At 39.1% G+C, this 25,756-nt stretch overlaps 1 protein-coding gene across 2 annotated transcripts in view; it reads left to right on the top strand.

Moving 5' to 3' along the window:
- The window catches only part of NPEPPS (aminopeptidase puromycin sensitive), a 127,216-nt gene extending 105,411 nt beyond the window's left edge, over window positions 1-21,805 (top strand). The window contains exons 18-23 of one of the 2 annotated variants that reach the window (XM_083377859.1): window positions 618-760; window positions 1,178-1,234; window positions 13,455-13,562; window positions 18,084-18,239; window positions 18,325-18,372; window positions 20,979-21,805. In XM_083377859.1, coding sequence (XP_083233985.1) covers window positions 618-760; window positions 1,178-1,234; window positions 13,455-13,562; window positions 18,084-18,239; window positions 18,325-18,372; window positions 20,979-21,131 — 665 coding nt within the window. In that variant the 3' untranslated portion in view covers window positions 21,132-21,805. Of the gene's footprint in view, window positions 1-617; window positions 761-1,177; window positions 1,235-13,454; window positions 13,563-17,179; window positions 17,384-18,083; window positions 18,244-18,324; window positions 18,373-20,978 lie in introns of those variants that run through there. The other variant, XR_014494237.1, reaches the window with a different exon arrangement.
- Window positions 21,806-25,756: the final 3,951 nt, after the last annotated feature.

Here is a 25,756-nt window from a genome sequence, read left to right as displayed (position 1 = left end):
TCAATGACTCAGCTAATCCCTGGCCCTGCTACTTTTCCTACACTGCTGTAAACGCTTGGTCCTGCGCCTTTCTCGGGGGTCTAGCCGTGAGTCATCTTCGCTAGACTGTATCTGTTGCAACTGCTCGAGCTCTGTCCCAGGCTGGCTTCCAACCTGGCTACTCCCAGGCTGCTCCTGTCGGCCTTCAGATGGAGACGGAGGCCTTGCCAGAGAGGAGGGCCCCGGAGAAGGAGGCCTTGCCAGAGGGGAGGGTCCCAGAGAAGGAGGCCTTGCCAGTTCCTCCCCATCATCCTCAGAGTCCTCTTCCTTGGGTAGGACAGGCTTGGGTCGGGGCCACAACACAGATATATTAATGTTGTAGAAAATATTTAAGTTTTTTGCAGATCTAAGACATAAACTTTTGAAACTGGCATTCATGATAGTTGCTGAAAGAACATTGTTGAGAGTGTAGGAAATGAAGGACTGAATATTTTACAGAACACTTCATAGATTTCATGCTCAGGATATTGGGAGTCCTTTTAAGTTAAGATTCTGTGATCTTGTTCAAATTCATACTATATAAGTACAATAAAGCTTTTTAAAATACAACTTTCTTATTTTTTATTATTTTCCATCAGGTCATCTAGATGCACTTCTGAGAGGTTTAGTTTTGGGCAAGCTTGGAAAAGCTGGACACAAGGCAACTTTGGAAGAAGCTCGGCGACGGTTTAAAGATCATGTGGAAGGGAAGCACATCCTGTCTGCTGATCTAAGGAGTTCTGTAAGCTGTTTTCAAACATTTTGTTTTGCAGTAGTTATCTGAGTTTTTCACATAATCTTCTTGATTCAAATTCTGCCTTTCATACAAGGCTGATTAACATGTAATTACTCTGCTTTGGGTTCTTTCCTGGTGACAGAACAGTAATGTCTTTTTAAACAGTTTTCCATCATCTCTCCCCAGTCTACAGTCAGAAATTTCCTTTATGTAAAATGTTAGATACAACCATAACCTATGTAGGACAAATGCTAGTATAATAGTTGCATATTTTTGTTTTAATTTCTCAGACTAGCTTTGAGTAGAGTCAGGTTAAACTTTTGGAGGTTGAAATGTAAAAAGGGAAGGATGTCCTAAGCTGACTGATAGGAATACAATCACAGAAAGTAGCTTACTTTACTTTAAAATTATTTTTCTTTCCAGGTATATGTAACCGTTTTGAAACATGGTGATAGTATAACTTTAGATACTATGCTAAAGGTATGTATGCTTTGTATTTCTGAGCATGTAAAAATCTATGGAGAATATACTGTGCCAGTGTGCAAGATGCCCATAGAAGCCTTGCAGTTTTAATTACTGTAAACTTTCAATTGGCTCTGTTCCATGTGAATAACAGTAGATAGCTTTAGAAATACTCAGTTTTAAATATTATTACAGTGGAATAGATTTAAAATTATGCTTGGATCCCTCTCATTGCAATGGAATAGATTTAAAATATTAGTTAATATTTTTAAGTTTCTCTCCTTTTTCTCTTTCTCTTACATTTAGCCATATTATGTCTTCTTGAGAATGAGGGAGAGATCAATTTTATAAATTAAATAAGGTTTGGTTAATGACAGACCACCCCAAAAGTTACAGGGTGTAATTAATACACATACATTGTCATTTCTTATTTTACAAATTGGCCATTGCAACAAAGGGATCTGTGGCCTTTCAGATGTTGCTGGACTTTCAGTTTTGTTTGGCCTAGTGAGAATTTTAGCTCAACAGTATCTGAAAGATGGCATGATCTCCATCTTTCAGCTAGTTTTTCTGTCAGTAATTTGAATTTGATATCTTTTAAAACAATATTGCCATTGGAAATTATATATGAGTTAAGTTATGCAATTACTTTTGACTGCTGTGGCTGTTGACTTGGCATTTTCATTTTCAAAATATTTTCTTTTAAATATGTCTCCCACCCTCCAATATGCACTTCATCTTCCTCCCAAAGTATTACTTGCTGGTTGTGATTTCCATTGTCGTAGGTGATGAGTTGACTTGCAAGAACTTAATTGCATTCCTCATTCTGAGGAAGAAGGACTGAGACTGAATATCAGCAGCTGTTTTGCAGATCTTAAGTGTCAACCTTCCAACTAATGAATCCACATAAAGCTGAACTCCAAGGCTTAAGGTTTCCTCAGAGCACATGTTTATCGGATACATAATATCAACACAATCAAAAGTGAAACCAATTCTGAAGTTTCCCTAGAGATTCAAAGTAACTAAAAGTAACACTCCCCTCTCCTCTTCATGCAATAAATCACACTACCAATAAAAACAATTAGCAGGCTTCTCAATTCGTCTTTGCTCTTCCTTTCTGCACCTGCGGGAATGATCTTGGTTCCCATGGGACTGCTCAATATTTTGACTAGCGATATAAAGCCATACTACTTCCCCCTTTCTTCCCCCATCTATGTGGCAACTCAAAACAAAAAAGATGGCTTCAGCCAGGTTCGTTTCAGAAATTGACAGTCAGACCCCCAAAAGAGAAAGGACTTCCAGCAAAACAATAAGCATAAATACACATTAATATAATAGTAATCTTCTGATGGTTCCCTAGGCTTTGGGGGGATGTTTGTTATGAAATTTATTAATTAATCTTTCTGCCATTACGTCTGCTCTTTACCCAGGTAGCTTCTGACAAAGGGTAGACTTCCATTGAACTAGATACTGTAGTTTTCCCTTGTACAACCTAGAGTCAAGAATCCATTTTATTTCATAATGGGTATCACCCTCCACTATGATGGGCTCTGGGCTGGTTCGGGGTATTGGCCTCAAGGTTGATTCTGTAACTGGTTTCAACAAACTGCAATGGAAAACTGGGTGTATTTTCCCCAATAGTCTTGGGAGCTTTAACTCAACTGGACAGGGTTAATAATCTTTACAATGGGAAAAGGACCAATGAATTTGGGTCCAAGCTTCTTGCAAGGCAATTTTAATCTTAAGTATTTGGTTGAGAGTTAGACCTTCTCTCTTATATGAAATGGCCTCTGGGGAGATCGCCTATTACCTGCCTGCTCCTTATAATTTTTTGCAGCTTTTTCCAAAGCTTGTTTAATGTTCACCCAAGCGCGGTGCAGTGTGTTTACCCATTTGGCTACTGTCTGTGAGGAGGGGGGCTCCTGAGGGTACTCTGGCATGGACACTGCCTATTGCTACTTTAAAGGAGGTAATACTGCTGTGCACAGTATTGTTGTATGCCACTTTGGCAAAAAGCAGGAGGTCTGCCCAGTTAGTTTGCTGATAGTTAATATAGCAAAGGGTATTTTACTCCCCTCTAGGAAGTGGCACCAGGTTATCAATGCCCATCACATAGCAAATGCCTCCTCTCATACAGCCCAATGCCATTCTGTGTCAGTGAGTTTTCTTGAGGTATATGCACAAGGGTGCAGCTCTCCTTTGTCATTTTTCTGAAGAACTGCACCCACAGCAACATCGTTCGCATCTGCTTGAATGGTGAACTGTTCCTCAGGATTGGGATGTTTCAGGATTGGCTGTGCTGCGAACAACCTTTTGAAATGTTCAAATGTTACTTGGCACTCCATAGTCCACTTTAAAGGTCGGCTTGAGTGTTTTTAAGAATTCGGTAATTGATAAGGCTATTTTTGCAAAGGAAGAGATGAACTGCAGGTAGAAGTTAGCAAATGCAAAAACCTTTATAGTTGCTTATGGGTTTGAAGGGGCTGCCATCCCAGAATGTTTTTGACCTACGCTGGGTCCATCTCCACCCCTTCACTTGGTATTCAATACCCCAGGTAGTTGATGCGAGTTTGATGGAACTCACATTTTGACAGTTTGTCACAAGTGTTTCCTTTTAAGCACCTCACGAACTTGTTTGACATATTCCTCCATCGTCTCTGTAAAGAGGATATTGTCAAGATAAACTAAAAAACCCCTTTTACAGGTGATCATGTAGCACTTCATTTATCAACTGCATGAATACTGCACGAGCCTCTGAAGACCAAAAGGCATCACTCTGAATTGGAAGCTTCCTAGCGGGCAATTAAAGGCGCTTTTCCATTCATTCCCTTCCTTAATCCTTACTCAGTAGTAAGCCTCCTGCAAGTCCAGTTCCCTTTGCCAGATGGGCCAACATGTCCCCTCATCAGGGGAAGGGAGTGCTCGTTCTCCACGCTAACAGCATTTAAGCCTTTAAAATCCATGCACAATCTCAGAGTTCCACCTTTTTTCTCTTTGAACAACACAAGGGCAGCCCCGTGTGATTTTGCTGGCTAGATGAAATCCCTAGCCAGGTTCTTATCAAAGTATTCTTGTAGTTCAGTTATTCTCTGGGGATCATGGAATGCATCTGTGGCTTGGGGAGTTTCATTCCTGGCAAGATTTCTATTGCACATTCAGTAGCTTGGTGAGGGGAAAGCACGTCACATTCTTTCTCACTAAACACATCAGCTAGGTCCCGGTATTCACTAGGGATAATTTGGTCCCTGGGTAATCAATCAGTGGTGATTTTCAAAGTTTCAGTCAGTTTCTGCCTTGCCCCAGTGGAGGTGACTTTCTCTCTTTTCTCTCGGAGGTAGGGGCACAATTCCTAACCTCATAGTTCTCACTCCATTTTCCTACCATATGGTAGCTAAGCCAGCCCCAGGATTACAGCCTCGGTCATTTTGGGGATCACTACAAATCAGATAATCCCCCAATGCTGTCCTATCTTCAGCCATACTGGATCAGTTAGGTGTGTCGCAATTAATGACCCATTGACCAGCTCAAACCTCATGCTAGGGACAGATTCTTGGCTCCAATTCCTAGCTTAAGCACAGGAGGTTAATCAGGCATTGAGTGCAGCCTGAATCTACCAGGACTTCTAATTCTCTTTGGGCCCCTGTTTTAGGGACTATGAATTTAGCAGTGAGGGCGAAAGGAGGGATGGCTAGAGTCATCATCGGATCATTCTCACCTTTGTCATCAATGTCATACGGGGCTGGCAGTGGTTGGTATTCCACCGGAGTTCTCTGTCTCACTCTCTCAGACCTCAACAGGTTGGCTTTGATGTACCCAGTTGACCTCTCACAGCCCCGTTGCTGCGGCTTTTTTATTTTTGAGATGGTAGCTGGGGTGGTCCTTCCCTGGAAAGCTGACGCTAGGCATTCGGCTTCCCGGTGTTCCAGTTGGAGCCTGGGGGGTACTAGCACTGGAAGCCGTGGTTGATTGCTGGCTGAACTGGCATCTTTTTTGGCTTCGCCTGGGCTTTGATTCAGGAGCGCTGGACTTCTTGTAGTGCTTGAGTTTGATGTCTAAGGTCATAGTCATCCAGTACTACTCCCAGATCTGCTCAGGAATCCCCTGGTAGATGTAGTCCTGATATGTGCTACTGCGGAAGAGCAGAGGGCTAGTACTAGTAGCGCCAGAAAGAATGAAGCAACTGGGCCAAAGCCGAAAGGATGCTCAGCTGTGGATGTGTCTGGTGATGAAAGGAAAGTCCAATGCTGTAAAGATTTTTTCTCCATAGGAACCTGGAATGTAAGATCCATGAATCAAGGCAAGCTGGATGTGGTCAAACAAGAGATGACAAGACTAAACATCGACATCTTAGGTATCAGCGAACTAAAATGGACAGGAATGGGTGAATTTAATTCAGATGACCATCAGGTATACTACTGCGGGCAAGAATCCCTCAGAAGAAATGGAATAGCCTTCATAGTCAATAAAAGAATAGGAAAAGCAATACTGGGATAAAATCCCCAAAATGACAGAATGATCTGAGTGCGAATTCAAGGCAAACCATTCAATATCACAGTAGTCCACGTTTATGCCCCAATCACTGGTGCTGAAGAGGATGAAATTGACTGGTTCTATGAAGCCCTACAACAACTTATAGAATTAACACCAAAAAATGATGTCCTTATCATCATGGGGGAATTGGAATGCTAAAGTAGGAAGCCAAAAGCTAACCGGAATAACAGGCAGGTTTGGCCTTGGAGTACAAAATGAAGCAGGGCACAGGCTGATAGAATTTTGTCAAGAGAATACGATGGTCATAGCAAACACTCTTTTCCAACAACCCAGGAGACAGTACTACACATGGACATCACAAGACGGCCAACACAGAAATCAGATTGACTATGTGCTCTGCAGCCAAAGATGGAGAAGCTCTATACAGTCAGTTAAAAGCAAGACCAGGAGCTGACTGGGGCTCAGATCATGAGCTTCTCGTTGCAAAATTTAGGCTTAAATTGAAGAAAGTAGGGAAAAGCACTAGGCCACTTAGGTATGAACTAAATCATATCCCTGATGAATACACAGTAGAGGTGACAAATAGATTTAAGGAATTAGATCTGATAGAGTGCCTGAAGAATTATGGACGGAGGTTCGCAACATTGTACAAGAAGTAGCAACTAAAACCATCCCAAAGAAGAAGAAATGCAAAAAAGCAAAATGGCTGTCTGAGGAAGCTCTGCAAATAGCTGAGGAAAGAAGGGAAGCAAAAGGCAAGGGAGAAAGAGAAAGATACGCCCAATTGAATGCAGAATTCCAGAGAATAGCTAGAAGAGATGAGAATAACAGTGTAAAGAAATAGAAGAAAACAATAGAATAGGGAGGACCAGAGATCTTTTGAAGAAAACTGAAGATATGAAGGGAACGTTTCATGCAAAGATAGGCATGATAAAAGACCAATATGGCAGGGACCTAACAGAGGCAGAAGAGATTTAAGAAGAGGTGGCAAAACTACACAGAAGAACTATACAAGAACGAGCATAATGTCCCAGATAACCATGATGGGGTGGTCACTGACCCCGAGCCAGACACCCTAGAATGTGAAGTGAAATGAGCCTTAGGAAGTCTGAGCAACAACAAAGTTAGTGGAGGTGACAGTATTCCAGCTGAGCTATTCAAATTCTTAAAAGACAATGCAGCAAAAGTGCTACACTCAATTTGCCACCAAATTTGGAAAACTCAACAGTGGCCACAGGATTGGAAAAGATCAGTTTACATTCCAATTCCAAAGAAAGGCAATGCCAAAGAATGTTCAAACTATCGCACCATTGCACTAATTTCACTTGCTACTAACAAGCTAGACTCCAGCAGTATGTGGATCAAGAACTACCAAAAGTACAGGCAGGATTTCGAAGAGGCAGAGGAACTAGAGATCAAATTGCCAACATAAGCTGGATCATGGAGAAAGCTAGGGAGTTCCAGAAAAACATTTACTTCTGCTTCATTGACTATGCTAAAGCCTTTGATTGTGTGGGTCACAATGAATTGTGGCAAGTTCTTAACGAGATGGGAGTACCAGACCACCTTATTTGTTTCTTGAGAAAACTATATGCGAGTCAAGAAGCAACAGTGAGAACTGGACATGGAACCACTGATTGGTTCAAAATTGGGAAAGGAATCCGGCAAGGCTGTATACTGTCGCCCTGCCTATTTAACTTATGTGTAGAGCACATCATGAGAAAGGCAGGGCTAGATGAATCAAAAGTTGGAATTAAGATTGCTGGGAGAAATATCAACAACCTAAGATATGCAGATGATACCACTCTAATGGCAGAAAGTGAAGAGGAACTAAAGAGCCTCTTGATGCGGGTGAAGGAGAGTGCAAAAGTGGGCTCCAAGATCACCGCAGATGGGGACTGTAGCCAAGAAATTAAAAGACGCTCCTGGGAAGGAACGCTATGGCAAATCTAGAAAGCATACTAAAAAGCAGAGACATCACCCTGCCAACAAAAGTGTGTATAGTCAAGGCCATGGTTTTCCCAGTTGCAATGTATGGCTGTGAAAGTTGGACCATAAAAAAAGCTGAGCGCCAAAGAATTGAGGCCTTTGAACTATGGTGCTGGAGAAGACTCATGCGAGTCCCTTGGATTACAAGGCGTTCAAATCGGTCAGTGCTAGAGGAGATCAACCCTGACTGCTCCTTAGAAGGCCAGATCCTGAAGTTGAAACTCAAATACTTTGGCCACCTAATGAGAAGGAAGGACTCAGTGGAGAAGACCCTAATGCTGGGAAAGATTGAGGACAATAGAAGAAGGGGATGACAGAGAATGAGGTGGCTGGATGGAGTCACTGAAGCAGTAGGCGTGAGCTTAAATGGACTTCAGAAGATGGTAGAGGACAGGAAGGCCTGGAGAATTTTGTCCATGGGTCGTGATGGGTTGGACATGACTTCTCAACTAACAACAACAACCAAAATCTCCTTAAAACAGTGGATAAGTAATCACTCCAGCCACTGCCTTTTTCTGCCTGCAACTTTTTGGAATTCTCTCACAAACGTCTTAGCCAGATGGCCTTTTTGCTTCAGGTTGTGTATTTCCACCTCAGCTTGCCAGGTTTGTGACTCAACCTCAAACCTGGCTCTCAGCTTTTCTACGAAAAGGTGCGTCCTTATTGTGGAGTTTGGTCACCCACTTCGCAACTTCCCCTTCTACACTTTCTGTCACCATGTTCACCATCACTCTCTCGTCAGAGTAGTTAAGAGCATAGCGATTCAAAGTTGGCTCTGATTGGCAGTGGATCCACATGCTTTGGAGGCACCCAGTTTGCAAGGACCTGGTACTGAGGCTGCAGTTGAAGTTAAGTCCTTTTCTGGAACACTCTCGGTTGCTCAATTGAGCTAGCGGCTTGCTGAAGGCGTGGGGGGCTTCGCCTGGGTCCTTGCTTGATGCTGCGGCCAGTTTGGGGAGTAGGGAGGCAGTATGATTTATAGAAACAAGACTCGGGCTTCGGTGGGTAGGAAGCGACTACGTTGCCCTGGCCTTGGCTCCAGCTGAGACTACATAGCATGTGATCAGGGTTACTTCCCTGATGTCGAGCTGGTCAAATTTCTCTCATTCTTTTGACCGAGTGACCATGCAACGTCGTCAAGTACTCCTTTTTTTAGAAGTTTTTATTATTATTTTTTCCATACATACAATAATAATTTTTCAACCAACACATATTTAATTCCTAATCCTTTATTCTTTCTTCTAGCCATTGATAAAATAAGTCCCAAGTTTGGTAATATCGTTTCTTCTTTTTCTTTCAGTCTCATAGTCAATCTGTCCATCTCTGCACATTCTAGTATTTTTTTGATTATTTCTTCATCTGATGGCATTCCTTCATTTTTCCAATATTGCACTCTTGCTGCTGTTGTGACATGCAAAATCAAATTAGGCTTTGTTTGTTAGTCTTTTTTGGCATTATACCTAATTTAAAAAGTTCAGGTTTAAAATCTACATGTTCTTCCAACATCTTTTCTAGCCAAGTATGTATCTTTTTCCAGTAATTCTTTACTTTATCACATGTCCACCAAACATGATAATACGTGCCTGACTTATATTTACATTTCCAACATCTATCTAACACATTTTTAAATATTTTTGCTAATCTTGCTGGTGGTAAGTGCCATCTATAGAACATTTTATATAAATTTTCTTTATAGGAAGTTGACATTGTCAGTTTGTAATTTCTTCCCCATAAATTTTGCCAATTTTCTAATTATATCCAAAAATTTTCGCCCATATTATCATGTTTCTTTAACTTGTTTGCTTTCCATTTCCAAAGTTAATAAAAATTATACATTTTCTTAATTTCTCATTTGAAGTTAACAATGTCTTATCAAACACCATTTGTTCCTTATAAAATCAATATAGTTTAAACATCTTTATCATATTTATTTATTTATTTATTATTTAAACTTATATACCGCCCTTCTCCCGTAGGACCCAGGGTGGTTCACAAGGCGATTAAAACAATATAACAGTACAAAAGTTAATAGCAAATTAAAATAAATTAAACTATCTTTAATTAAAATCTAAAACCCTTAACTCTAATTAAAAAACCCAATTACAATAGGTTAAAAATTAAAAGTTCTCAGTCCTGGCTGGAAAGCTCAAAGAGCCAGGTCTTCAGGTCCCGGCGGAACGAACGAAAATCTGGGGCAGTACTGAGCTCTACGGGTAACTGGTTCCAAAGGGCAGGCGCACCCACCGAGAAGGCCCTCCCCCTGGGTGTCTCCCTCCGGCAATCCTTTGCCGGTGGCACCCTGAGAAGGCCCTCCCTGTGGGAGCGCACAGGACAAAGGGAACTTGATGCCGGCAGCAGGTGTTCCCTCAGATATCCCGGACCCAAGCCATTTAGGGCTTTATAGGTCATCACCAGCACCTTGAATCTCACCCAGAGGGCAACCGGAAGCCAATGCAGCTCGCGGAGCAGAGGTGTTACATGGGAGTATCGGGGAGCCCCCATCACAACTTCCGCGGCCGCATTCTGCACCAGTTGAAGCCTCCGAGTGGTCCTCAAGGGCAGCCCCATGTAGAGAGCGTTACTGTAGTCTAACCGGGAGGACACGAGTGCATGAGTGACTGTGCGCAAGGCATCTCGGTCCAGATAGGGCCGCAACTGGTGCACCAGGCGAACCTGGGCAAAAGCCCCTCTGGTCACGGCTCTCCTATATGATCTTCAAAACTGAGCCGCGAATCCAGGAGGACACCCAATATCTAGTTTGCATTTTTAAATGTGCCTACCATGATGGCTTGATGTCCTGATTTTCCATTTCTTGTTTAGATTTTAAATTCCCTTAGCAGTTTTGAATATATATGTCCAGATTTTTTCAAAGTCCACCTAATTTGGGTGTACGAATGCTTCCATAGTTGACAGCCACCCTGGAATTTTCAAGTATATTTGACTTTTTATTTTTTCCCATATTGTTAATAATGCATTTCTTATATAATGATTTTTAAAATATTTATGAACTTTATTTTTCTCATATCATAAAAAGGCATGCCACCCCAGTTATAAATCATGCCCCTCCAGATATAACAACCTTTTATTTCTAAGATTTATTCATTCTTTTACCCATGTTAATACTGATGCTTGATAATATAAAACCCACTCTGGTAAATCAAATCCTCCATGATTTTTTTGCATTGACTCTTGAATCAATTTTAATGTAGTTTGCATCTCATTTTGGGCGGTGCTTATTTTCTCACACTGCAACATTGTTTCAATGGATCCCTGCGTTGTTCAGCTAGGTGTTCCAACAGAGGGTGCAGAGGAAGTCTTTTTCATAAGTCTGGTGATGTTTGATGTACTCATTTTTCCAGCCAACTGTCTTAGGGTAAAATCCAAACTATAAAAGGAGCCAACTACTTTAGGCTAAATCCAGTATCTCAAGGAGAAAAAATACAATGCAGCAAGCCGGGAAGAAAAAAGCCAACTGTCTTAGGCTAGAATCCAACCACAAAGAATGAGCCAGCTGTTTTAGGCCAAATCCAACTCCTCCAGTCAGGTCTCAGATGTAAAACATTTGCTGTCTCCAAATAACTCCTGTTTAGTTATATCCAGAGTCAACAAATATAGTTATAAGCAGTCTTTTCACTTGTAGACTCACACAAAGGCACTTTTTTAACACCAGGTGTTGTCTCAAGGTCAAATACTTTCAGTCTTTTATTATTTAATAATACTGTAATTTCTTCTTTCACCACTAGATGTCCTTGTACACTTTTATCAATATCTGGTTTTAAAAGATTGTTACAGAGTTTTTCTTTTAAAGTTCTTTATACGTTATTTGCCCTTGAAATTATATCTAAAAAATTTTTCCATCTCTTGTAGATTAGTCTTTCTTTAAATCAATCTGAGTTCAATTTTTAAAAGTTCCTTTGTATTCCTTAAAAATCTTCCCCCTTTGTAGTTGCTCACTGCCTTTAAATCTTAGTCCTTCTGGGGTCTTTACTTTCTAGCTCTTCCCAGTCAAGGGCTCAATGTTTATTAGTCCAAAAGGAAAAGGAGAAAACACTGGCTCACCCAGTTTCAGCACGCAGTTGACAATCAGCTATTTGGCAGAGAGCTGCAGCTCCTCACTTTTCTTCTGGCTGGTGATGATTTGGGCTGCCTGGGCTCACCCGGCAGCCTTTCTTCCGTCCTTTCAGAGGGTTTCTTCAGTCCGCCTGGACCAACTGCCATCTGGTCCGGACTCCTGAGGCATTCCTCCTCCTTCATTGCCCCTCCAGGGCAACTTTCCAACCCTTTAGGGTGGCAAGGCAGATCGAAATCGGGCTGGGAAGCCAGAGCCCCGGCTTCTCGTAGAACGCCAAACTGGAAGTACTGCATCGTCAGGTACTTCCATTACCAACCAGCCAGCCTCTTCACCCTGCGCTTGGGCATAAGGGGTAGAGTCATGGGTAGCGATCAAGGGAAACTCAGCCTTGATAGCCTTGAGATCTTCCTTAGTGCAGTAAAGGTCTCTAACAGAGCTTCCTTCCATATCACTGGCCTGTCAGATTTGTCCGTACAGATTTTCAGCCATGCTCTGATTAGCGGGGCTCCGTCCATAGCCTGGGCGGCTGTCCAAATTTACATAGGCAGATTTAGCTCTGGGATTGGCTGCTGCTTCCTCCTTTTTCTCCATCCTGGAATCTTCCCTGAGTCTTCAGCAGTCTCCCAAAAGAATTGGGTAGTGGGTCGGGGTTCAGGATCCCGGGGATCACTCAACACTAGCTTCCTATGTTAGAGCAGCTCTTTGGAGAGTTGGTTTAATGTCAACATTCCGACTAATGAAACCACATAAAGCAGAACTCTGAGGCTTGAAGGTTCCTCAAAGCACATGTTTGTTGGATATATAATATTGACACAGTCAAAAGTGAAACCAATTCTGAAGTTTCCCTAGAGATTCAAAGTAACTAAAAGTAACACTCCCCTCCCCTCTACGATTCAATAAATTATGCTACTGAATAAAATCAATTTATTTGGTAGCTTCTTAATTTCCTGCACCTGTGGGAATAACCTTGGTTCCCATGGAACTGCTCAATGTTGTTGACTAGCGATACAAATAGCCATACTACCTCCCCCTTCTCTCCCCATCTATGTGGCAACTCAAAACGAAAAAGACGGCTTCAGCCAGGTTTGTTTGAGAAGTTGACACTTAGGCTGCAAATTGCCTCCTTTATATCACAACTTTAACAATTTTTGCCTATCATATTTCTTTTTCTGCAATGTTTGTTCCCCATTATTTTTCTAAAACTCATTTCCTTTCTAGTTAGCAAGCTAGTTGGTTTCCACATCTATTCAGGGGACAAAGATGTGTCCGTACTATAGAGTAACTTTTCTTGACCTCTGATTGTATGAAGTTCTGCAGAAGAGTGTCAATCTAAGTGGCATATTTAAATAGCTCAGTTCAAAGCAAATACCATTACTGAAATAAACAGAAGATGATTTGGAAATTACTCCTATAGCCATTATATAAACATAATGTTCCATCTATTGGCTCTGCTGTAAAATGAATCTTACAGCTGCAGTACTGGGAAATGTAGCCAAATTTTGGTGTCAAACCCCACACCCTCCAACTAAGTGGCAAATATTCTTGTGTCTTACTCATTGGCCAAGTACTGAGAAGCTGAGAGGTTTCTAATTTGGCTTCTCTGGTCCTAGTTTAGACTAGAATATGACAGGGAGGAAGAAGTCTAATATCACTTACTATTTGTTATTTTTCTTTTGTTTTTTGCAGCTCCACAAGCAGGCTGATATGCAGGAAGAGAAGAACAGAATAGAACGTGTACTTGGTGCAATATCACAACCAGAATTAATACAGAAAGTTCTTACTTTTGCACTTTCAGTGAGTAAAATGCCACATACTAAGTTTATATCCTGTGCACTGAAAGCAACAGAAGAATGGAATTGGGAATTTAGTACCATTTTCAGCATCCTGAGGATACTGCTTTCCTCCTTATTTCCCTTAAGTACAGGTGAAACTCGAAAAATTAGAATATCGTGCAAAAGTTCATTTATTTCAGTAATGCAACTCAAAAGGGGGAACTAATATATGAGATAGACTCATTACATGCAAAGCAAGATAGTTCAAGCTGTGATTTGTCATAATTGTGATGATTATGGCTTACAGCTCATGAAAATCCCAAATCCACAATCTCAGAAAATTAGAATATTGTGAAAAGGTGCAATATTCTAGGCTCAAAGTATCCCACTCTAATCAGCTAATTAAGCCATAACACCTGGAAAGGGTTCCTGAGCCTTTAAATGGTCTCTCAGTCTGGTTCAGTAGGAATCACAATCATGGGGAAGACTGCTGACCTGACAGTTGTGCAGAAAGCCATCATTGACACCCTCCATAAGGAGGGAAAGCCTCAAAAGGTAATTGCAAAAGAATTTGGATGTTCCCAAAGTGCTGTATCAAAGCACATTAATAGAAAGTTATGTGGAAGGGAAAAGTGTGGAAGAAAAAGGTGCACAAGCAGCAGGGATGACCGCAGCCTGGAGAGGATTGTCAGGAAAAGGCCATTCAAAAGTGTTGGGGACTTTCACAAGGAGTGGACTGAGGATGGAGTCAGTGCATCAAGAGCCACCACACACAGACGGATCCTGGACATGGGCTTCAAATGTTGTATTCCTCTTGTCAAGCCACTCCTGAACAACAAACAACGTCAGAAACGTCTTACCTGGGCTAAAGAAAAACAGACCTGGTATGTTGCTCAGTGGTCCAAAGTCCTCTTTTCTGATGAGAGCAACTTTTGCATCTCATTTAGAAACCAAGGACCCAGAGTCTGGAGGAAGAATGGAGAGGCACACACTGCAAGATGCTTGAAGTCCAGTGTGAAGTTTCCACAGTCTGTGTTGATTTGGGGAGCCATGTCATCTGCTGGTGTTGGTCCACTGTGCTTCATTAAGTCCAGGGTCAACGCAGCCGTCTACCAGGAGATTTTGGAGCACTTCATGCTTCCTTCCGCAGACGAGCTTTATGGGGATGCTGACTTCATTTTCCAGCAGGACTTGGCACCTGCCCACACTGCCAAAAGCACCAAAACCTGGTTCAATGACCGTGGGATTACTGTGCTTGATTGGCCAGCAAACTCACCTGACCTGAATCCCATAGAAAATCTATGGGGCATTGCCAAGAGAAAGATGAGAGACATGAGACCAAACAATGCAGAAGAGCTGAAGGCCACTATTGAAGCATCCTGGTCTTCCATAACACCTCAGCAGTGCCACAGGCTGATAGCTTCCATGCCACGCCGTATTGAGGCAATAATTGCTGCAAAAGAGGCCCAAACCAAGTACTGAGTACATATGCATGCTTATACTTTTCAGAGGTCCAATATTGTTCTATGTACACTCCTTGTTTTATTGATTGCACGTAATATTCTAATTTTCTGAGATTGTGGATTTGGGGTTTTCATGAGCCATAATCATCACAATTATGACAAATCACAGCTTGAACTATCTTGCTTTGCATTATCTCATATATTAGTTTCCCCTTTTAAGTTGCATTACTGAAATAAATGAACTTTTGCACGATATTCTAATTTTTCGAGTTTCACCTGTATATATTCCTTAGAGCTAACATATAGCAGAGCTCGATATCCAAGAAACAAGAGATATCTTGAACGGCTATTGGTGTTGCAGTTCCCTTTTCCAGTTCTTTGGTCCTTCCAGCAACCTAGCAAGACCAAAATAAATTATGCAGAGAAAGCTTGATATATCAGGTAGATGAGACAAAATAACAGAATTGATTTGTAAAAATGAAATAACTCCTGTTTCTTTTACATTTAACATTAATTACATTTTTTAAAAATCTTCATCTAAAGTTGCCCCAAAGCAGGTTTGGTCAGCTAAGGATCTGATACCATTATCCTCTTAAGCAGAATCAGGGAGCAATGGCTTTCATAGGCATTGGAACAGAGGAAAGAGGCCAGCATTGAAACCTGTAGGGTGTGGCTGAATCTGGATTAAGCATAGGCAGCATTAGCTGCATCAATCCTTTGGCAGCCTCTTTTCTTTTTGAAAGGCCAATTTCAGCAGGACTAGGCAGCAGCAGCAGCCCTTCAATAGTCAGGATTGTCATAGTTGCCAGGAAAAGTGGTTCCACAGTATTCAAGCTGTTGAGCCTAAAGTGAATACATAAATTGGATCTTTCTGTTCTCCATAGTTAGAATAGGATGGGAAAAGCAAGACCTACCAAATTTGGTGATATGTCAGATGACTGTGGGATGATACCGATAGAAAACCAGAGATGTAAAAGATAAATTTAATGAGTCCCAGCATATTAATTCAATGCTATGCAAAGAGACAGTTTTGTCCTCTATACTTATACAAACATGTGAATTCCAGGTGTTTTATGCCTGGCCTCACAAAGTGAGGCAGCTTCAAAATTCAGTGATGTGCCATACTGAATCAACTTGTTGAGAACCAAAACTGTTCCAGAACAAGAAAGAAGAGAGGAAAACCACTTATGTTATCCCAGGAGTTCATACAAATCATATCTTTCTTCAGTGTCAACCTATTTTTGAACCTCTTCATAATCATATGAAAGGTTGCCTGTAGACAAGATAGATGCTACATGAAAGAGAAGAAAGGGAAGGGAAGGGAAGCAAGGAAGAAAAGAAAGAAAAAGAGAAAGAAAGAAAAAGAAAAAGGATTACATGTGAGAATAAGAAAAAGATGCAGAAAGAAGGGGTCCTGGCTAGGCAGCATCAGAAAAAAGAGAAGGTCAAAAAAGCATCCTGTACTTGGAATCCTCAATTTCCTCAATCCTGTCAGGAATCAAAGGAGACAGATCATAAGACTGCCAAGCAAAGTAGCCCAACCTTTGCATTGGGGGCTGATGCCAGCAAATCAGGCATTCCTTGAACTGATCAGGAATTATGTGACTACAAACATCAGGCTGATGGAATGAGGAGCACATTTCCAAAAGAGTTCAGTGCAGGAATTGTGGTGCAGATTTTACTTAGTGAGTGTTTAGGGTGGAAACAGATCAAGGGTCTTCAGAAAGAAGTCATGTAGGTAATGACTTGGGCAGGGAAACACATACACTCAATATCAGCAGAATACATAAAGGAATAACTGAATTACTTTGTGAGATTTCAAAAAGATAGTAAACCTCATCAGACAATGGACCACAGACAACTGAGATACTTCTTTTGTCGACATTTCAAATCAACAGAGCAGAGGGGGTTGATGTTCTGATAGTACCATGGCTAGATGATTGCTCTATACTTTCCGCCAACTCTAGTACTATCCAGAGTGGTGTGCAAGTGAAGATTCTCAAGGCTCTATTCTGACCTGGAAGAACATGGCTCTTTACTCTATTGGAAATGAGCAAAGAGGTCATGTGACATTTGAAAAAACTAGACATTTTGCCTCAAGGCCTAATTCACCTAGATTCCTGCTGGTTACATCTTTGCTCTTAGAAATTAAATGGGAACATTTCTTGAATTTCAGGCTTTCATCATGACAGTAGAAACCATGTAGGTTTCTAGATGCCTAGCCACCACCACTGTCTATCAACTGATTTGAAGAGTGGTATAAAAGACAGACATTCGTGGCACCATCAGATGTCCCTGAAATATTGGAATTTCTATAAGCAAATAGAAAACAGCAAAATTACTATACAAGCAACTACCTTGGGCTCTGACCCCTGACTAGGTGAGGGGCATGCCTTTCTGGCCACTCTCGTATGTCTGCCTTCCTCAGAGGCACATGTCTTTGTACTCCTGGTCATCCTCTATTTCTCTTTATGGAATTTGCCATTGATTTTTAGGACTCTTGGAACATATATTCTTTCTGTAAGAGGAGAACCCTTTGCATTCCAACAAGACAAGATACTAATAAAGCCAAATACCTATTTTATGCCCAAGTTTAAATTTTTCTGAGCACCAGAATTGATGGTCTCCCAATTTCTGCTAGACCATACCCATTCTGGAGAACAAACCTGGTACAAATTATATAAGTGCAATATACTAAGAATATAATTCAAATCTTCTGGACTTTTCTGCTTGAAAGAGATAAAAATGAAACTTTGATGTTAGGTTTTGATGATTAAATAGATTGTTATAGAAATAGCTAGTACTTACTTTTGTATATAAAAAGTTGATATTATAATTTTATCATATAACTTACTCCACCAAATGAAGTTGAAAGTCATTGTTTTCTGGGGTTTTCCCTTTTTCTCACTCTATTCCATCTTCCTTTTCCCTTTACCCTTATTGTCTTAATTTTCACTTGTATTTTATATGTCAGAGAGGAAGAGAGAGAGGGGGGGGAGAGAGAAGATATTTCCTGGATGATTATTTATTTTATAGAATCAAGTCAGCTTGGTTTACTACATTTCTTATTTCATTTACAGGAAGAGGTACGTCCCCAAGACACAGTATCTGTCATTGGTGGAGTTGCAGGAGGTAGCAAGCAGGGCAGAAAGGCTGCCTGGAAGTTCATCAGAGACAATTGGGAGGAACTTTACAATCGCTACCAGGGGGGATTCTTAATATCCAGACTAATAAAGGTATGCACAAAAAGTCTTGGCTACGGCAATAAAGCTATTTTTTTAAATTCACACCAAATTATTATGCTCTGTGCTTCTTTTTCAGCTATCAGTGGATGGATTTGCAATTGACAAAATGGCTTCAGAAGTTAAGGTAAGACTATTTAATCAATATCTTTGCTGCTGGCCTTCTGATTTACATGCCAGTGATTGGAATGATTCTTTTCCTCAATTGCACCATCTTCACTGAAAGGGGGAATTGGAGTAAGGGAATTCTAGCCCTTGACCCTCTAGCATTGTGTTCTCTGACTTAGCACGTACAACTTTAGATACTTAAACTACAACTTCTATTATCCCTGACCAGGCTATCCAGGATATATGGGAGTTGCATTCTAAATAGCAGATAGTTATTAGGTTATTTAATCAGCTAGAACGCTGGAATTTTCCGTAAAGTTTGGAGTCATAAACCATTGGCTAATTATTGCCACAGTCATTGTGGGATTTAACCACATGTGTGAGAGTTTTTAGGAAAGTGAACATGTGAAAACTTAGTTTGGATTAAAATCAGAAAAAATCCTGATGGAGAGAAAATTCAGCAGCTTGGTAAATTTCATCTTTCGAAAATCATTCGAGAATCAAGCAGCATATAAGTTTATTGTTAGTATTACACTCATCCCAATGAGCTTTATATATTGCAGTGATATATAGTTTTAAGAAATATTTTTTATGATATATATTGATTTTGCTAAAATCTAAATCTAAATAATTGACTTTTTGGTAATAAATTTAAATCTAAGTGATCTGTTCCCACCCTTGTTCTAAAATAATGAAGTTACAGAACTACAGCTACTAGCATTCCTGCACTGTGGGCAGTGATAAAGGATGCTGCGAGTTATTTAGCAATATTTGGAGAACAAACATTATCCAAAGTACACTTTGCCTCAAAATGTAGCTGAATTATTCTTTCATATTCTGTAAGAAGAAGTGGAAATGGAATTTAAGGTTTTTTTTAAAGTAGAATAATAAATAGCTTTCCTGGGATTATAGAAAAACAATTTGAATTCCTCAGTAATGAATACCTTGTCTTTTCAATTATTCTGTTAAAACACAGTTTTTTGGAACTAAAAGGAAGAATGCAATGCAACACAAAATATACTGGTGATTCAGAAAAGAAAGCTTTGGAGAACTCTGTTACTCTGTTCCCCCTCTAGACTGTACTGTTCTGGGAATGGTTCAAGCACTTTCCAGAATAAGTTTCCCAAACCTGTTTGAGATGTTTGCTTCTGGTTAAGAAAATTCTTCTGCAAATCACCAAAATGCCCAGAATTGCATAGTCTAGAGGAATTGAACATTCCAGAGTGGTCTAGAAATGTCTTGTGACATTTTCAAGAACACTTTGTTCCCAAATGCTACACCTTGCATATCTTTGCAATGTATAGTCGTGTAAAAAAATAAACTCCACTGAAATTTTAGACTTTTTCAGTATATTTCAATTTACAGATATTTGATCATTTCAACAATATTGATGGATATGGATAAAGGGGATATAATATAATAAATATAATTCACCATTTACATTTTGTAGTCTATTTAAAAAGACTGTTAAATAATTTCAAATAAGTCATTACACTGGGACAATTTCACACAACTGCCAAGTTATCCAAACCAGACCAAACTAGGAAGTTCTACATGACAGCAAAATGCAAGATGCCCAAAAGCTCTAAAAAAACTCAGAATTTAATCACATAAGCCACAAGTAGCTGTCATTAGGATTAATGTTGAAATGAGTCAACATGAGGTCAATGACCATATCATTAAAAGAAGCTGCACAAATTATGTCTATATGAGAGATGTGCCAGGAGGAAACCTTTGTTGTCCAAAAAGATAATCAGGGCAAGACTAAAGTTTTCTGCTTAATAGTTAGGCAGATCACGATTTCCAAAGCAATGTGATGTGGGCATATGAGGCAAAGATAGAGTTATTTGGTCCCATTGCCAGAAGATGTGTTTGGGGAAAATCATTCAGCATTTAATCTGAAGAACCTTATACCAATTGTTAATGCATGGTGGTCAAAATGGGATGCTTTGCTGCATCAGGGCTGGAGAGTTCATCATAAAAGAATCCACTATGAGTTGTTCATTATACTAGAGTGGCTTGAGGTGAATGTGAGTTTTTTTCAGAAGATTGAAGAGCAAGTGAAAGTGGACCTTGCAGTATGATGACTTTAAACATTCGAGTAAATCTCCCAAGAAATGACTGAAAAATGGATAAAAATCCACCCCATCAATTATAAAAAGGATGAGGTTGTTCCTTCCAAAGGGAGTAATACCAGGTTTAAAGCCAAAAATATATTTAATTTTTCTTCAGAAGGAAATCGTATAGCTATTCATTTTTTGTGGAATAAATTATTGCAGAATTGGTTTTTTATAGTTTCTTTCTGCAATTACATCACTTGTATATGGTTTGAATGAAGATAAAACATGTATTAAAACACTTTGCATGAAGTGCACTTGTTTTTCCACATGATTTACAAGTATATAATTGCAAAAAATATTCTTATCTTAATGAAATGTAGATTCTGTTCTGCTGTCTTTGACACCAAAATGCTACACATAACAGCCTCTTGTTTTTGTAGTTAGAATCTGCTCGTCCCAATTATTATATGTTGTGGAATTAAGTCCCTATATTCTGACTGATTCATCCATATGAAGATCTCATCGGATGTGATAATTCCAGAAAATGTTATTTCATTTCATGTAGGCTTTTTTTGAGAGTCATCCAGCTCCATCAGCTGAGCGTACCATACAGCAGTGCTGTGAAAACATCCTGTTGAATGCTGCATGGCTGAAGCGTGATGCTGAAAATGTCCATCAGTACCTCATGCAACGCAAAGTCTCACCTACTGCTGTGTGAGCCCACTCTCATCCACCTCGGACATCGCAGCTGCTGCGGCCCAACTGCCTCAGCGTGAGGAGGAAAAGCTGCTATTCAACAGTTGAATAATGGCCAAGGAAATTGGAGTTTTTTTCTCACACCAATGGGGACTGGACATTGAATGTAGTATAACGGTTCCTGCTCAACTCCAGAACTAAATTCTAATAAAAAAATTTTATCAAAATTTTAGCAACAAAGAAAAAATATACAACCATCCTGTAAATATTATAGTAATAAAATAGAGCATAACAAAACTGTGAAACGTCCTTAAGGCTTGTCAGTGATCAAAATATTTAATACACTCTCCCCTTATACTTTCTGATGATTTTTTAACCATTCCTTTCCCTTTTTTTCTAAAAAACGAAAGAAAAAGAAACCAGAGGTTTCGTGGCAATTTGAATGTTATAGCAAGTCAAGGGCAGTAGTGGGTTTCGCCTCTGAGCGCATCTGAAAACACACTGAAAGGCAGCAAAAGCACTTACAAGTTGTGTGGAATGGTCCAATTATGAAAGACAGCTCGGTATAACTTAAGTGTAGTCCTTAGCTGAAGGTTCTAGGAAAGAACACATGATCTTGGTTCAAATTTTGAAAGCTTATAAGACTCCCTTGTTTCATATTTTGAGAAGGAGAAAATAAAATATTCCTTGTCTGTCTTTTCTCCTTTTTTGTTTCATTTGCTAATACTCTCAAAATTGCAAACTTGTATAGAAACATGTTTCTCAGCCACATTAAAATGAAATTATTCCCCCCATCCCCTTCTGTCTTTCTACTTTACTCCTGCATGCAGATAAGATTTAGTATTGTAATTGGATCTTTCTGAGCCACTGTAAGGTCCCACCTCACTGAATGCATAACCCAATAGTTTGAAAAAGGCCTTCTGTTTCAAAAACAAAACATTGCCCTAACACCTTGTGATTGTAGCTTTCCATTCTACTGTATTTGGTAATGTTTGGTAATTTGATTCAGAAGCCTTAAACTTACACTAGTTGGCATGATGATAAATATCTAAGGTTTCTGCCATCAGTTGCTTAAGAAAGTAGCATGTTACTGCTTACCAGTTTCATATCCAACATCACTCCTTGCTCAAATGTTTACAGTTCCCTTTTTTAAAATACTTTTTTTTAAAATTCATACCTGGCGTGGCTTTAATTGTTAATTGGAGAAGGTCATCAGACACTAGATGTCAAATTGCTTCTCTGGAAACACATTTTTGTGCTATTGTTTTAAATGACAAACAAAAGAAAAAATTAAAACAAGTTGGCGTTAATAAAAAGGAAAGTCAATGTGAAATTAAAGAGTCTTGGTTTTGGTGTGTGTATATTGGCAAAATGAGATTTTTATTTTTTTGTACACAGCCTCTATACATGACCATGGTTGTGAAACAGTTGAAATGGATTGTGATATATGAGTTTCCCTCTTCATTTTTAATTACAACTGCATTTTGGTGTGTTTTTCTTCAAATTTGGAAATGGACCTGGGCTTAGTTCAGGACAATGTACTCAGCATTAACACATTTAACTTGCTGGGCCACTTCCTACATAGGCCCATTTTTTTTCTACAGCTTACATCCAGTGCAGTAGAACTTACTATAAAAATCCAAAATTGATTATTCCTTGCCCTTTTTAATTACAGGGGGGGAGATATTTGTGAATTTATTTTATGCAATTCATGTTCAATACAGGGGAGTTTATATATGAGGGCCATTTAGATTGGATTCAGACATAAACTTTAGTTATATTTAGATCTTACTGAAATACATGGTACCTGTGGCTATCATGTGCCATTGATTTTGGTGGGACTTAGTCAACTAAGCATGATAATAGTCCTTTAACCATTTTTTAAATATATATATATAACTCTTAATACAAAAATGTGGCTGAAAAACCATCTTAGATTTAAATTTAGACCAGCTATCTTTCAGGTCAGTGTTCTATATAGTTAATCTATTCTGGCTCCCAACTAAAGTAATTGCTGACTGTTTTGCAGTCATTCTAGGGGAAATGAATCTCAGTTTCTGCTGCTATTCAGTGGTGTGTGTATACAGCTATATTGTAACATTTTATGAAACTAGTATTATGAAAGCCCTAACCTTTTAGGATAGAACATGTACACATTTTAGTTCAATATGATCGCTACAAGTTGATGTTTTACTTTTGATGTATTGAAGACAATATTCTTAATATATGTTGTTCACCACACACATAATCAAGCAAAGCATGATTAGGAAAGTTTCTGTTTAGCTACTTAGTTTTTCCAAGGCTTAAGGAATTGAGAAGAAGGTTAAGTTTATGTTGAAGTATAGGGATTTCTTGAGATGTAGTTTCTATGATCTCTCAGCGATATGACATTGTTACTTTAAAATATGACAACATCCTGGTGTGGATATGACAGAAAACTCTAAATTCTTTCCTCTCCTTTTCAGCTGCTGTTTTTCACATAGTTCTGAAACATGTACATTCTAAGTTTACTTTCTTAATGCTTTAAACTGGTTGTACCATACTGAAGTATAACATGGTAAAAATAGGCCAGGAATCTAGGCTATATTTGCCGATGTCTTTATTTAAGTGTCTTCTATTACCCTTAACCGCCCTTCAGAAAAATTCAGATTTTTTAGCCACCAGATATTTGTCTGCCCTGGATAATTAGCTGAGCCTCACTCTTGTTGGGGGGGTTGATAAGAGACTTAGCTGCAAACATTTGTTCCCATGTGTTTATTAGTTAGTCTTCTTAGTTCTAATAGATAAATGTTTAGATATATAAGCCCTAAAATGCTGCTATACTTTCCTGTTTTAGTCTATGGTTTCCAGTACATTACTGTTTTCATAGTCTTCATAAATCATATGGAGATCTTCTCTGCTTCTTCTGGGTTTTCCTTCTTCCATGGTGATCTCTTCTAGAATGTCAAACGGAAGATTTTTGGTAGTTTTTCTTTTGCAAACTATGCTAGACATATTTTTAACTTGAGCTGTTAAGTTCAAGATAAACTTATATATCACATTATTTAGATACTGTATTTTTTCCCCAAAATATGTAAGTCAACCATCCTGCTGAATAAAGAACTATTTTAGAAAATAGCTAAAAGATGTGGACATAAAGCATAATGATTGCTTAAGCTTTGGATTTTTTTTGGATTGCAGTAATTTTAATTTAAGAAAGAATGCAGAATTCTGAAATATATCTTGTATACAGATATTTTCTCCATCATTAAATTTCTATTTTACTTTGCATAGAGCATTCATCTTACATCATCTCCCCATAAATTTACTTTCTTCCTTGTCCAGCCTCATACTAATAGTGCTGAGCTCTTATTGCCCAGAAATGAATTCAATATTACATACAGACACATATTCTTTATTTATGAAAGAAAAAAATGGTTTCCACGGGGTTGCTTTAGACCACCTGCTCCTATCTTCCCAAGAGGGCAGTCTGGCTTCCTGGAGACAATTCCTGAGCATAAATTGTACCATTTGGCAGAAGGTAAAATAGTTGGAGCCAAAACTGTAATACTGATATTCTTAAGTTTTACTACTATAATGCTAACCCAATGCACCACTCAAAAGAATAACCAAGGAACTTTGCTGTACTAAATTTTCCTAATATCTGTAACAGAAAAAAGCCAGGATACATCAGGACATGTTTGTTTTACAGGGCAGCTTTTTGATTATCCTGCTCAAAATTGTATTTTAGATCTATGAAAAAAATAGAGAAACTAGTAAATCCCAAATTACGGTTGGAAAGAAATTTTTTTTATTGAAAAGTTTTACAATACATTTTTAACAAAACAAAACCCCTCCCAACCCCCTTCCCTCTCCCCACCCCTCCCCAACACCTCCCTCCCTTCCCCCTCCCCGACTTCCCAGAGCTAAATACAGGGTATAAAAATACAATCATAATCTACCTTATGCAAACAACAATAAACTATTAAATCTATCGCACTTTAACTCTTATAAAATAACTACAAGCAATATAAATATCACATCAATACTTATTCAAATGCTAAATGAAACTTTTTAGTCCCATATTTATTCTGAATATAATCAATCCATTTTTTCCAGTCCACAATATATCTCTGTTGCGAATGGTCTTTCAAGTACGCTGAGATCTTTGCCATTTCCGCCAGGTTGGAAACTTTTAAAGTCCATTCTTCTATAGTCGGCAGTTCTTCCTTCTTACAATATTGCCCAACTAAAAGTCTTGCTGCCGTAATTAAATTCAACATCAACTTAGTGTCCACAACAGTAGTATCAGTAATAATGCCCAGTAAAAACAATTTCTTGAAATGCATTGTAAATCTATTGAAGTGTACTTCTAATATTCTCCAGGTGTATTAGGTTGCAGTAGTTTTCAAACTATACAAGAAAATAATACTCAACAAGTATAAAATTTTCATTATCATTGCCACAGAATAGATGAGTTAAGTAGCTTTTATTAGGTAGCATTTACCTGATTTTTTTTTCTTAACTGTTCTTGATAAATGAAGGAGCAGAATTGCCTCAGCAAAATTGGAAAGGATGAGAAAGATCTTGTGTATCATTCAGTGTATCTTTGTATTACCAGAAATAACCACTTTGAACAAAAGTAGCAAATACACCAACCTTGATCTG

Source organism: Vipera ursinii, assembly GCF_947247035.1.
Source record: "Vipera ursinii genome assembly, chromosome: Z".
NCBI classification, from domain to species: domain Eukaryota; kingdom Metazoa; phylum Chordata; class Lepidosauria; order Squamata; family Viperidae; genus Vipera; species Vipera ursinii.
The sequence above is the reverse complement of the archived record's forward strand: the minus strand, read 5'-3'. Positions and strand labels throughout refer to the sequence as shown.